This window comes from Pogoniulus pusillus, chromosome 42 (genome assembly GCF_015220805.1).
Source record: "Pogoniulus pusillus isolate bPogPus1 chromosome 42, bPogPus1.pri, whole genome shotgun sequence".
In the NCBI taxonomy this organism is placed as follows: Eukaryota; Metazoa; Chordata; class Aves; order Piciformes; family Lybiidae; genus Pogoniulus; species Pogoniulus pusillus.
In genome coordinates, this window is record NC_087305.1 from 2,631,316 (window position 1) to 2,645,766 (window position 14,451).

General features: G+C 55.5%; 1 protein-coding gene across 6 annotated transcripts in view; it reads right to left on the minus strand.

The window, feature by feature from the left end:
* The window catches only part of LRRTM4 (leucine rich repeat transmembrane neuronal 4), a 472,503-nt gene that overhangs the window by 181,707 nt on the left and 276,345 nt on the right, over window positions 1–14,451 (minus strand). For 2 of the 6 annotated variants that reach the window (XM_064175479.1, XM_064175478.1), the window contains exon 1: window positions 34–767. The exons of 1 other annotated variant lie outside the window; for it this stretch is intronic. In XM_064175479.1, the coding sequence (XP_064031549.1) occupies window positions 34–37 (4 nt within the window). In that variant the 5' untranslated portion in view covers window positions 38–767. Of the gene's footprint in view, window positions 1–33; window positions 768–14,451 lie in introns of those variants that run through there. 3 more of the 6 variants (XM_064175476.1, XM_064175475.1, XM_064175474.1) reach the window with 3 other exon arrangements.

Consider the following 14,451-nt stretch of genomic DNA (forward strand, 5'->3'; position numbering starts at 1 on the left):
CAGCTAACCCACGAAGGAGAAAAGTTCACTCACCCATCCTTTTGTCAGCGGCAAACGTCCTCACGTCCTCCTTTGCCTTCCTCCAGCTGTTGTCTTCTCTCTTTTTCCCCCCCCTGGTTTTTTTTTTATGCTCTCCCTCTGCCACCCTCTTTTCCAAACTGGTCTCTTTTCTCTAAACCATCAGCATCTTCATGGCACAGCAGGGTTGCCACTCACATCACTGCCATCCAGCGTGCATGCCAGAAACCCACACAAAGTTCCCTAGAGAGGACAAGCAAGAATTTTGGGGATGAGGAAGGGAAAGGATAGGGAAAGGATTGGGGGTGGGGAAGACAGGACGAAGGATGGGGAGAGGGGGGGGAGGGGGGGGAAGTGTGGAGGGGTAGGGAGGGACTCTAAGCTCTGAGAGCCATTGTGTAAGTCATCAGAGAACCATCAGCAGTAAGTGACAATCAGCAAGGAAAAGCCACAGCAGACCACGACGGCAAACCAACTTCTCCGGGAGGAATACAAAAGCCCTTTGCCGGTACCTAGCGTCTCTCATTCTGCTGCCTTTTGCCATTCCCAGCCACAGGAATCCATCCCCCAGCAGCCGGCTCCGGGAGCAGGCAGCTCCTGTGCTGGGTGAGCCCCCCCAGCTCAAAGGCTGTGCAGGAAAAGGTCCTCCATGTAGCCGGGCAGGTTTAAAGGGGTTTGTAGCTGTGCTGAGAAGCAGCTCCCGTCTGATTCCGGAGGCTTTCCAGAGCGCGGTGATGCTCTGGAGCTTGTTGGTGCTGATGTTCTAGTTTGTGGTACACTGAGTGCCCTCCACTGGAGAAAACAGATCGCACATTAACGGCACCGAGGAGCCAGCCCTGCCATGGCCGTGCAGCCTTTCCTCCTCCAGAGAAGCAAATTAAAGACACAGCATTGCCTTGCCCTTCCCGGACCCCCTTTTGCCTTCCCCAGAGGTGCAGATGTTTGCAGTGGGGATTTTCTGGCAGGCGCTGGAAAGCACCAAACAAAGCCCCTGTGCTCCGGGGCTGTTTGGCAACCTGATCTCCTCCTAAGCCATCTGACCTGTCTGTTTGTATTTGGCAAATTCCAAACTGTTTTACTGCTCCTGCTTTTAGGGCATGGGAGCAGGAGAGGGATTGTTTGCAGATTAAAAAGAGAAACTCCCGTTAAAGGCTGGGGGGGGGGGGCAGGGAGCATCCGAAAGGATCCATGCAAAAGGCATTTCCTTGCACGCAGCAAATCCAAGTGGGAATGTGCTGGAAGCAGCCTGGCTTCTGTTTTTTAGTCTCAGCACCTCTTAGTACTGCACCAGGGCAGTGCTGGTAACTGATACTGCAGAATTACTGACACCTTTCTTTTTCTCCAACTCTCCCTGGCTCTCCCCATTCCCAAGCCATGATGCTGCTCTGGAGCTCAGAAGGCTCCAGCCACAGACCTTGTGCCTCAGCCTCCTGCTACTTGCCCACCTGGCATGGTGGTGGGGGTGGGGGAGGTTGAATTAACTCTCACCCAAGTTCCACAGAAGGATGGCAGAGGGAGATGGAAGCACTCAGACATCCACCCCCAGCTGAGCACTGGGGGGTATTTATTATGGACATGCAGGATCTGAAGGGGACCTACAGGGAGGCTGGGGAAGGGACTATTGACAAGGGCTGGGAATGAGAGGAGGAGGAGGAATGGGTATGGAGTGGCAGAGGGGAGATTGAAAGTGGATGTTAGGAAAGGATTCTTTGGAGTGAGGGTGGTGAGAGACTGGCACAGGTTGAGGGTGGTGAGACACTGGCAGAGGTTTCCCAGGGAGGTTGTGGAGCACAGAATCACCCAACGTGATTCTGTGCTCCACAACCTCCCTGAAGGTGCTCCACAACCTCCCTGAAGGTGCTCAAGGCCAGGCTGGATGAGGCCTTGAGTGACCTGTTCTAGTGGGAGATGTCCCTGCCTATGGCAGGGGGTTGGAACTGGCTGATCCTTGAGGTCTATTCCAACCTAAACCATTCTATGATTCCCATCTTCAGGAGCTGAGCAGCTCTGCACAGCCCACACCTCCTGAGGCTCCTGTGCACTGCTGCACAGAACACTAACCAAATGAGCATTGGTTCTCAGCTCTTTTATCTTCTTTCCTTATTCCTGGCTCCTGCCTTTGCAGCCCATTCTGAATGGACTCAGCCCTGCCCAGCCCCACTGCCTGCTCTGCTTCAACGTGCCCAGGTGAGCACAGAATGGGCAAAGGAATCATAGAATCAGGCAGGGTTGGAAGGCACCACAAGGAGCAGCCAGTTCCAACCCCCTGCTATGCCCAGGGACACCCTACCCTAGAGCAGGCTGCACACAGCCTCAGCCAGCCTGGCCTCAAACACCTCCAGCCATGGGGCCTCAACCACCTCCCTGGGCAACCCCTGCCAGCCTCTCACCACTCTCCTGCTCAACAACTTCCTCCTCACCTCCAGCCTCACTCTCCCCACCTCCACCTTTGCTCCATCCCCCCCACTCCTGCCACTCCCTCACAGCCTCAAAAGTCCCTCCCCAGCTTTTTTGGAGCCCCCTTCAGACCCTGGCAGGCCACAAGAAGGTGACCTGGGAGCCTCCTCTGCTCCAGCCTGCACAGCCCCAACTCTTTCAGGCTGTGCTCACAGCAGAGCTGCTGCAGCCTCTGAGCATCCTCCAGGCCCTGCTCTGGACACTCTCCAGCATCTCCACAGCCCTCTTGGCCCAGGGGCTCCAGAGCTGGATGCAGGACTCCAGGTGGGGCTCTCAGCAGAGCAGAGCAGAGGGGGAGAATCCCCTCCCTAGCCCTGCTGGCCACACTGCTGCTGCTGCTGCAGCCCAGGCTCTGCTTGGCTCTCTGGGCTGCAAGTGCACACTGCTGGCTCCTGCTGAGCTTCTTGTCCAGCAGCACCCCCAAGTCCCTCTCCTCAGGGCTGCTCTCCAGCCACTCACTGCCCAGCCTGGAGTTGTGCTTGGCATTGCCTCGCCCCAGCTGCAGGACCTTGCCCTTGGTCTTGCTGAACCTCCTGAGCTTGGCCTGTGCAGGTCTCTCTGGCTGGATCCCTGCCCTCCAGCCTGTCCATTTTCAAAAATTCAAATCTACAAGACAATACAAATCAAAATTTTTCACTGCCTGTATCTGCATTCAGACTGCAACATCTCAATGCTGCTGAATGAAACCTCTGCTTTAGCTTCTGCTGAGATGAGAATTTATCACTCCCTACAGATTGGAGATTAATTCCCCTGAGAAAAACGCCACCATTAGCCACTCTCCATTCTGAGCAGGCCAGCAGCACACACCTCCTGGAACAAGATTCAGAACTTAATTACCAGAAAGGCTGCTGAAAGGACTCTTCTCCATCTCTGCTAACCACTGGAGTCAGGATCACTTCAGCCAGCACTCAGATTTGCTCATGGTACTTTCCCAATAAAGGCCAGAGCTGAAGTGTGCAGTTATTACACCTAGGATTGATAATCCTCCAGCCAGAGCCCATTTGAAGCCCTGCCAAACCTGAGAGAGAACCACGAGAAGAGGTATCCAAAGGAGCTGGATGGAATTTCAAGGGATGTCTTTTCCTGGATCCTTTGATGCCACAAGAGCAGTGGCAGCAGCCAGAAGCTGTCCTGCTGCCATGTCCTTACTGAGCCTCAGCCTCCACAATCCTACACAAGGTTTGAAATGATTTTCCTTCTGATGCTCAATGGAAAATGTCACCAATCCAAACCAGGGGTTAGCAGCTGAGCTTGCCCTCAGCAGCAGCACTGCCACCTCCCACCCCTGAGAACTCAGGCCACAAAACCATTTGGCCACCTGCCAGTGAGGAAGAAATGGGAAGGTTTGAACCAGTGGAAATAAGCAACTGCAAACAGTAAAACCCTCCCAGGAGACAGGAGGGTGGAGATGCCTGCTCCTGGCTTCATTCTTCAGAGCTGTGAGAGGGACAGATCTCTGCTCACAGACCTGACATGTTCTAAGTGCTCAGTTGATCCTCATCCAACTGGCAAAGCCTCTTGCCACCTGCCCAAGAGTTCCCCAGATAAATCACCCACACTGGTAACTGCGCCGTGGGCTCTGTGGCTTCTCCTGCAGGACAGCTCAGACCTTTCTCAGTGCTAAGAGCTGGGATTACTTTATACACACTGCAGCACAGGCCCACAGGACCTGTGGGTTGGAAAGGTTCTCTAACATCAACCAGCAACAGAACAAGGGGAGACAGTCTCAAGGGAGCTGAGGGTGTGCAGCCTGCAGCAGAGGAGGCTCAGGGCAGAGCTCATTGCTGTCTGCAGCTGCCTGCAGGGAGGCTGTAGCCAGGTGGGGTTGGGCTCTGCTGCCAGGCACCCAGGGACAGAAGAAGGGGACACAGCCTGAAGCTGTGGCAGGGCAGGTCTGGGCTGGATGTGAGGAGGAAGTTGTTGGCAGAGAGAGTGATTGGCACTGGAATGGGCTGCCCAGGGAGGTGGTGGAGTGGCTGTGGCTGGAGGTGTTGAAGCCAAGCCTGGCTGGGGCACTGAGTGCCATGGTCTGGTTGGTTGGGCAGGGCTGGGTGCTAGGTTGGGCTGGAGGAGCTTGGAGCTCTCTTCCAACCTGCTTGAGTCTGTGATTCTATGATCACCCAGTCCAACCATCATCCAGCACCACCATGACCCCCAAACCACAGCCCAAGTGCCATGGCCAGAGGTTTCTTGGATGCTTTCAGGGATGGTGACTCCACCACCTCCCTGAGCAGCCTGTTCCATGCTTGGATGTTAACCTTGAGACTTTCAACCTACCCTGGACAAATAGGTCAGAATTAAGAGCAGCAAGAGCCCACACTTACAGGGGAGGCTGACACTGCCTCCCACCATCTGCCTGCAAGGCAGAGCAGAGCTTCCCTGTGCCTCCCTGTAGCACCAGGTCTGCAGTTACTGGAGATTTACAGCCCAGAAGAGCTTCTTCTGGTAGCATCAGTAGCAGAACTCCTGCTGGAAGGAAATCAGCTACTGCTCTTTGGCCCATTTCTTCTTTCCCTATGCACACCTGTAAGGTCTGCACTGCTCCTGCACAGCCTATTCCAGGTCCTCCTTAGTGAGCAAGAGATAAGAAAAACAGGCAAAGTCCAGAGGCAACTCCCTGGGCAGCTCCAAGTGCCTGATCCTCCTTTGCCCAGCTCCTGGTTTGGGCAGCAAGCAGCACTTTGTGTCTCCCTTGACCTGCTCAGCCTTTCAGCTGCATTCCAGTTGCATTTTCAAGGCTTTACAAAATCATTTTGACTTCTTGGATAGATTTAGAGGCTTCAGACACAGAAAGAACAATTACAGCCACCCAGACAGAATACAAACCAAGAATCCTCCCCAGAATGTTTCCACTACAGGCACATAATTTCTGCCCCCATGTCCACTGCAGGCAGCTGAGTGGCCTTCATCCCAAACCTGCTGAGGATGGAAGAGCCACCCAGCTCCTGTGCCAGTGGCTGCTGGAACAACTCACACTGCTAAAAGGCATGAAGATGAAGAGTTCCTCACACAGCCTGTATGCAGCATGAGCCCTGCCTGCAGCAGTGCCCTCCCCTAACCAACTCCACTCTCAGACCAGCCACAGCAGTCACACAGCAGCCTCTGCTCACAGCATCTCTTCCTCCATCAGGGGCTGATGTGACCTGTGGGTGGGCAGCAACAGCCCCTCCAAAGTGCAGCCAAAGCACAACCCTGACACAGCTCCTAACTGGAGACCTTTGGGCTTTAGCCTAACTGCAGTGGTTGACAGGACCCAATGTGTTGAACCAGATCATAGGTTGGACTGGATGATCATAGAATCAGTCAGGCCTGGAAGGGACCACAAGGAGCAGGCAGTGCCAACCCCCCTGCCATGCCCAGGGACACCCTACCCTAGAGCAGGCTGCACACAGCCTCAGCCAGCCTGGCCTCAAACACCTCCAGCCATGGGGCCTCAACCACCTCCCTGGGCAACCCATTCCAGCCTCTCACCACTCTCCTGCTCAACAACTTCCTCCTCCCCTCCAGCCTCACTCTCCCCACCTCCACCTTTGCTCCATTCCCCCCACTCCTGCCACTCCCTCACAGCCTCAAAAGTCCCTCCCCAGCTTTTTTGGAGCCCCCTTCAGATGCTGGCAGGCCACAAGAAGGTCCCCTGGGAGCCTCCTCTGCTCCAGCCTGCACAGCCCCAACTCTTTCAGGCTGTGCTCACAGCAGAGCTGCTGCAGCCTCTGAGCATCCTCCTGGCCCTGCTCTGGACACTCTCCAGCATCTCCACAGCCCTCTTGGCCCAGGGGCTCCAGAACTGGATGCAGGACTCCAGGTGGGGTCTCAGCAGAGCAGAGCAGAGGGGGAGAATCCCCTCCCTGGCCCTGCTGGCCACACTTCTGCTGCTGCAGCCCAGGCTCTGCTTGGCTCTCTGGGCTGCAAGTGCACACTGCTGGCTCCTGCTGAGCTTCTCCTCCAGCAGCACCCCCAAGTCCCTCTCCTCAGGGCTGCTCTTCAGCCTGGCACTGCCCAGCCTGGAGTTGTGCTTGGCATTGCCTCGACCCAGCTGCAGGACCTTGCCCTTGGTCTTGTTGAACCTCCTGAGCTTGGCTTGTGCCCACTCTGCAGCCTGTGCAGGTCCCTCTGGCTGGATCTCTGCCCTGCAGCCTGGCTGCTGCAGCACACAGCTTGGTGTGGGCAGCAAACCTGCTGAGGCTGCACTCAGAGCCACTGTCCAGCCTGGTTGATTCTATGATCCTATGACCATCTCAGTCACAGTGACCCCACCTTGCCTCTGCAGCTCACCCATGGTGGCAAACAACACTCTGCCACAACCTGGACCCCACAGCAGCCCAAGCATTGGGCCAAGCTTTTCCTCCAAGCACTCTCCTCACACCATTCCCCCCCCCAAGAGGCACTTCCACTTCATTCAATTAAATTTTTACTCCCATTTTTTCCCAGACATCTAATAACTATTTTTACTTATCAATTTATCTGCTCAGTGACAAGAGCCTAATCTCAGCTCTAATTGCTTCCACAGCATCCACCAGCCCCAGCAAACCCAAGCTAAAAATAAACAGGCAGCCCAACAATACAGGCACTACACACCCCAGGATTCACTAGAACATACTCCTGCTCACCTGCCAGGGCCTTGGTTTGTTCCTCCAACAAACACTGTGCAGGATCATACATGGGAACTGGCTGGCAGCATGGTACAGCCAAAAGATAGGCAACAGCTTCACTGCTAGCAACACTTGGGAGACTGAAATGAAAAGATCACAGGATCATCAAGGTTGGAAGAGACCTCACAGATCATCAAGTCCAACCCTTTAGCACAGAGCTCAAGGCCAGACCATGGCACCAAGTGCCACGTCCAGTCCTGCCTTGAACAGCTCCAGGGACGGCGACTCCACCACCTCCCTGGGCAGCCCATTCCAGTGTCCAATGACTCTCTCTGATAACAACTTCCTAACAACATCCAGCCTCAACCTGCCCTGGCACAGCTTCAGCCTGGGTCCCCTTCTTCTGTTGCTGGGGGCCTGGCAGCAGAGCCCAACCCCACCTGGCTACAGCCTCCCTGCAGGCAGCTGCAGGCAGCAATGAGCTCTGCCCTGAGCCTCCTCTGCTGCAGGCTGCACCCCCCCAGCTCCCTCAGCCTCTCCTCACAGGGCTCTGCTCCAGGCCCCTCCCCAGCCTTGCTGCCCTCCTCTTAACACCTTCCAGCACCTCAGCATCTCTCTTGAATTGTGGAGCCCAGAACTGGACACAGCACTGCAGGGGTGGCCTGAGCAGTGCTGAGCACAGGGGCAGAAGCAGCTCCCTTGTCCTGCTGCCCACACTGCTCCTGAGCCAGCCCAGGATGCCATTGGCTCTGCTGCCCACCTGGGCACTGCTGCCTCCTCTGCAGCTCCTCTCTGCCAGCACCCCCAGCTCCCTCTCTGCCTGGCTGCTCTCAGCCACTCTGTCCCCAGCCTGTAGTGCTGCTTGGGGTTGTTGTGGAGCAGGAGGAAGCCTCTCTGTGATCCCTATCAAGGCAGAGGTGTTTCATGCAAGCAGAAGGAGGAGGCCATTCCAGCTGGACCCTTGCTCAACACAGGACTGCCCACACACTTCCTCAAAGCCTGTCAGAGGTGAAGTCACCTCCATGCTACCAGGAGCTGCAGCTCTCAGCAAGTCTCCTCCCGGCTCCAGGCTGCAGGGTGAGTGGTAGCTGCCTGCTGCCAGGCAGGGACTGTCACCATTGCCTACTCCTTAAAGGGGATCCCACTCCAGGCCAAGGGATTGCTGAGCAGAGGACCCCATCAGGGCTGCACTGCTGCTTCCAGCCACGCAGAGCATTCCACAGACCAAAGCTGCCCTGGAGAAAGATTGGGTTCCTGCTCTCAGGACAGGGCAGCACTGCACAGTGCCCGTTTGTGTGAGACCTGGCACAGGCACCTGGGATCAACTCCTACAGTGCCACAAGCTCTGCCCCCTGTGGCCTCAGCTGCCCCGCAGTCACTCCTCCCCCCTGCTCAGCACTATCACCAGTGGATGCTATTGACACCTCCAATTAGCTCCTTTAGCTTTCCAGTAAAGACCTTCAAGTCTCTGCATTCCAAATGAGCTCTGCAAATTCTGCCGGCTAAGAGCCTGTGTAAATCCTGCAAGCTCATCTGGCAGCCTCTGAATGAAGCAGATGTGTCCACATTTGATGTGTACCAGCAATGTACACACACACAGACAGGAGCCTTTGCATATGCAGATGGGGATGGATTTCATGAGCTCATTTGCACGGCAAACTCTGCCTAACAGTGGCCTTTGCACAGAGCTGCTGGCAGGGGGGGAGGGCACGGCAGGAGGAGGGCACACAGCCCCAGGGAGCTCACTGGCAAAGCCCTGCCAAGCAGCTCTGCCTTCAGTGGAACCCACAGCTAAAACAGCAGTGAGGACACAGCTCTGTGATGTTCAGGGCATGCATTGCCCTGCCAAGCAGCTCTGCCTTCAGTGGAACCCATAAGTAAAACGGCAGACAGGAGGGCACAGCTCTGTGATGTGCAGGGCATGCATTGCCCTGCAAAGCAGCTCTGCCTTCAGTGGAACCCACAGCCAAAACAGCAGTGAGGAGGGCACAGCTCTGTGATCTGCAGGGCATGCATTGCCCTGCCAAGCAGCTCTGCCTTCAGTGGAACCCACAGCCAAAGCAGCTCTGCCATCAGTGGAACCCACAGCCAAAACAGCAGTGAGGAGGGCACAGCTCTGTGATCTGCAGGGCATGCATCGTGAGGTGGGTGCTGGTCTCTGACTGTGCAGGAGCCAGGAGGGTGCTGCAGAGGAGAGAGCAGTGCAGCTTCACAGGGTTAAAGCCAGCCCTGAGTGACAGATCTCTCCTGCAGCCAGCCCCAGGCTGTGCTGGCCCACGCAGCTCTCCTGGCCTCACGCTGCCCAGAGGAGAGCAGGACTCCGGGGCTGTAAGTGCTGCCTTTTGGGTCCCTGTGCCTAAGGGGGAACCTGGCCAAAGTCAGGCACACTCCTGTGCTGACACTGCCCTGGCACTGTGTTGTGCTTCCCGAAGAGGAGGACACCTGGGGGCTGCTTCAGCCACTGATGGAGTGACCCCAAGGTGGCGTTTGGAGGAGTCAGTGGCTGGCAGCTGGGGTAAGAGCAAAGCATTTAGCTCAATCCTCTTCCCACCCACCCAGGGCAGAGCTCAGAGCTGTGTTTAAAAGCAGGCTGGATCCATTTGGAGCCATGGCTTAGTTAATTAGGTGCTGGGTGATAGGTTGGACTCAGTGATCCCAAAGCTCTTCTCCAACCTGCTTAACTGTGTGGCTCTGTGTGACTGTGTCTGAGTTGAGTGCTTGCATTTGGGGGCAGCTCGGTGGAGCTGTGCCTCAAAGCCAAGGCAGAAAGGAGGCTGCCTGGGATGATCTGCATCAGACAGACCCACTCCTCTAAGTTACTCCTGCTCAAGCCCTAGTGTGGCTGCACAGATCCTAAAATCCTAGAGCCACTTGGGGTAGAGATGACCTCTCAGACCATCAAGTCCAGCCACAAGCCAAGGAATGCCTCCCTGAGTACTGCCCCCACACCTGCACCTCCCAGCACCCCCACAGCATGAAGTCTGCTACTTGTAAGCATCTGGAATGTGTGCAAAGGTAATTCCCTTTTTTTTATCCCTCGATTTCCACAGGAAAGACTGAGAATGGCAGCCTGCAGCTGTTCCCCTTCTGAAAATGTTAGCAGAAGCCACTGGGATGCAGCTGCTGCTGGTGGTCATTTTTCCTGCATCATTAACTTCTCTTCCCTCCTTGTACAGCTGAGTGGATGACAGCTGAAGGGTTTGTGCTGTGAAAACTTTCTGCTGCTGCTCTCCCAGCCCGTTGATGGCACCATGGCATCTTTCCCTGCTGATCAAAGCTAACCAAGCACCCAGCCCTAACAACACTAATTGTCAGGAGCTCACAGCACTCCTTGCTGCCCTACCGAGCAGTTCTCTGGCTCTGGGAGGATGATTCTGTTCATAGAATCAAGCAGGTTGGAAGAGATCTCCAAGCTCAGCCACTCCAACCTAGGGTTTGGAAAGGGGTAAAATCTTCTTGGCTACATCAGCCTCTTGCTCATGGGTGCTAGAGGGAATATTGCATAGAATCACAGAATCAGGCAGGGTTGGGAGGGACCACAAGGAGCAGCCAGTGCCAACCTCCCTGCCATGCCCAGGGACACCCTACCCTAGAGCAGGCTGCACACAGCCTCAGCCAGCCTGGCCTCAAACACCTCCAAGCCATGGGGCCTCAACCACCTCCCTGGGCAACCCATTCCAGCCTCTCACCACTCTCCTGCTCAACAACTTCCTCCTCACCTCCAGCCTCACTCTCCCCACCTCCAGCTTTGCTCCATTCCCCCCACTCCTGCCACTCCCTGACTACTTGGCACATTTCCTGCTGGAGAGAACTGTCCTTGATCTGTCCCAAGAGTCTGTAGCAGCTCTCTGATGAGGAGAGGCTGAGAAACCTGAGGCTGTTCCACCTGCAGAAGATTGAGAGGGGAAGCAATCAACACCTAAAGATCTTGGAGACCATGAGGATGAGGCTGGGGTCTTCCCAAAGGTTGGTAGTGACAGGGGCAATGGGCACAAACTGGAACCCAGGAGGTTTCACTTCAGCTTAAGGACAAACATCCCTGGTGTGAGGGTGCAGGAGCTGCCCAGAGAGGCTGTGGAGTCTCCTCTGGTCTATCAGCAGTGATGGTAAAGCCTTGCCCAGAGCTGCTCTCCAGAGGCTGAGCATCCTCAGCACCTCCCACACCCAAGTCTTACTTCCTCTGGGAAGCATCCTGGATGCTCATGGAAGCATGGATAGCACTTGAAATAAACAACTGAAGACACAGTGGAGGAAAGAGACTTCAGGGAGCTTTTTTTTTCCTGAGCTCAAAGATAATTTCCAGGGCTGCAGGAATCTGTGGAGCCTCACTGCAAGTGCTCAGAGAGTCCTCAGAACAAAAATGAAAAGGAAAACTGATTTACACAGCCACTAAGTGCACTTCTGAGAGCTGCCTTCACATGTGAAATGCACTTGAAGACAGCTGAGGCCAAATTCTGACTTGAATTCTCCAGCAGTAAATGCAGAGCAGCTCAGAGAAACATGGAATCATCTGGACTGGAAAAGACCTTTTGGATCCAGGTCACAGAATCACAGAATCAGCCAGGCTGGAAGAGAGCTCCAAGCTCAGCCAGCACAACCTAGCACCCAGCCCTGCCCAACCAACCACACCATGGCACTAAGTGCCCCAGCCAGGCTTGGCTGCAACACCTCCAGCCACAGCCACTCCACCACCTCCCTGGGCAGCCCATTCCAATGCCAATCACTCTCTCTGACAACAACTTCCTCCTCACATCCAGCCTCAACCTGCCCTGGCACAGCTTCAGCCTCTGTCCCCTTGTTCTGTCCCTGGCTGCCTGGCAGCAGAGCCCAACCCCACCTGGCTACAGCCTCCCTGCAGGCAGCTGCAGGCAGCAATCAGCTCTGCCCTGAGCCTCCTCTGCTGCAGGCTGCACCCCCCCAGCTCCCTCAGCCTCTCCTCACAGGGCTCTGCTCCAGGCCCCTCCCCAGCCTTGCTGCCCTTCTCTCAACACCTTCCAGCACCTCAACATCTCTCTGCAATTCAGGAGCCCAGAACTGGACACAGCACTCCAGGGGTGGCCTGAGCAGTGCTGAGCACAGGGGCACAAGAACCTCCCTTGTCCTGCTGCCCACACTGCTCCTGAGCCAGCCCAGGATGCCATTGGCTCTGCTGCCCACCTGGGCACTGCTGCCTCCTCTGCAGCTCCTCTCTGCCAGCACCCCCAGCTCCATCTCTGCCTGGCTGCTCTCAGCCACTCTGGCCCCAGCCTGTAGCTGCTTGGGGCTGCTGTGGCCAAAGTGCAGAACCCTGCACTTGGCCTTGTTCAATCTCATCCCCTTGGCCTCTGCCCACCCATGCAGCCTGGCCAGGTCCCTCTGCAGTGCTCTACTGCCATCCTACAGTTAGCTTGGTGTCATCTTCAGACTTACTGATGTTGGACTCAATCCCCTGGCCCAGACCATCAATGAAGATACTGAACAGGACCAGTGAGTCGTTGGACTTGGTGCTATCAAAGTTCTCTGCCCACCTCAGCAGTTCTAAGTCCCTATCTCACTTTGACATCTGCCTCCCTCCCTGCAGTGCACAGCTCAAGCTTCCAGGGTGCACCTCCCAGCTGGATTGGCTGCACCTCCTTCAGCCAGGACAGAGCCCAACCTGGTAGCTGTCTCCAACCTTTCCTCTCCCCACCACCACCTCTGCATTTTCTCACTTTAAAACACAAGTCAGGCTGGGAGGCTGAAATGATTACAGGGTAATTCCTGTTTGCAGGAGCAAACAAAATCAATTGCAATTGTTTAGGAACCAAGCACATTAAATGGTGGTGAAAAGGCATTTGCTGGACTTCTGCAACATGGCTTTGTGTAATCCCAGCAGTGATAAGGGATGGCCTGACAAAGCCCCTTAGGAACTCCCTTCCCCTGCCAGGGTAGGGATGGAAGGAGCTGCCTGCACCTGCTGCAGACACAAAAGTGGGTTTGGACAATGCTGAAAGCCCCAAAAGACCAAATCCCTCCTGGAAACAATGAGAGAGAGAGAGAGAGAAATTGATTGGTTCAGGAAGTCAATTGGATCCTCTGTGATAAGAGGTTAACCACAGAACTCCTCCATTAACTGCAGATTAATTATGCCTGTGGGATAAAGAGGAGCACTGCCAGCCTGGCTACCAGGAGCTACCCAAGCACCAAGTGTGGGATCAGCCTGCTGGGAGGAGGGCCTGGGAGTGCTGGTGGACAACAGCTGCTCACCAGCAAGGGGCTCTTGTGGCCAAGCAGCAAACATTCAGACCCCAGTAGGACCCAGAGCTGAGCAAATTGCTCTGTAGCTGATCCTACCTGGAGCAAGGGACTTGGCCTGGTCAGTCTGCAGAGATCCCTTCCAGTCACAGCTGCAGTGCAGGACCTTACACTTGGTCACAGAGTCAATTTCTTAGACAGGAAAAGACCTTCAAGCTCCTTGAGTCCAGTCATGAGTTCCCAAACCCCTCAGCACAGCATCTCAGCACTATGGATCACTATGGTTGGAGAGGACCACCCTGTTCTTGAGGAACCTCCTGAGCTTGCCTTGTGCCCACCTCTGCAGCTTGTGCAGCTCCCTCTGGCTGGATCCCTGCCCTCCAGCCTGGCTGCTGCAGCACACAGCTTGGTGTGGGCAGCAAACCTGCTGAGGCTGCACTCAGTGCCTCTGCCCATGGCACCCCCAGAGATGCTGAACCAGACTGGTCCCAGGACTGATCCCTGAGGGACTCTGCTTGTCACTGCCTGCACTTGGCCATGGAGCCATTGACAGCCACTCTTTGGCTGCAGCCACCAAGCCACTTCTTCATCCATCAGTGCTCCACCCCCCAAACCCATGTGGCACCAGCCTGGAGACCAGGCTGTGGTGTGGGACAGTGCCAAAGGCCTTGCTCAGGTCCAGCTAAATGCCATCAGTTGCTCACTCCTCAGCTATTCATGTTGTGACCTGTTCATAGAAGGCCACCAGGGTTGCCAGGCAGGATTCCACAGAATTATAGAATCAAGCAGGCTGGAAGAGACCTCCAGAATCATCCAGTCCAGCCTAGCACCCAGCCCTGCCCAACCAACCAGACCATGGCACTAAGTGCCCCAGCCAGGCTTGGCTGCAACACCTCCAGCCACAGCCACTCCACCACCTCCCTGGGCAGCCCATTCCAATGCCAATCACTCTCTCTGCCAGGAACTTCCTCCTCACATCCAGCCTACATATTTGCCCCTGGTGCAGCCATGCTGATTGTGCCCAATCACCTCTTCACCTGTCTCAGTAGTGCCTCCAGGAGGATCTGCTCCATGACCTTAAGATTGTTCCAGGAAGGCACTGAGAGAGGGAAAGCCTCTGCATGCCCTGGCAGCCTGCAAGCCTCCCCTGACTTCCTCAAAGGATGCAGCTAAG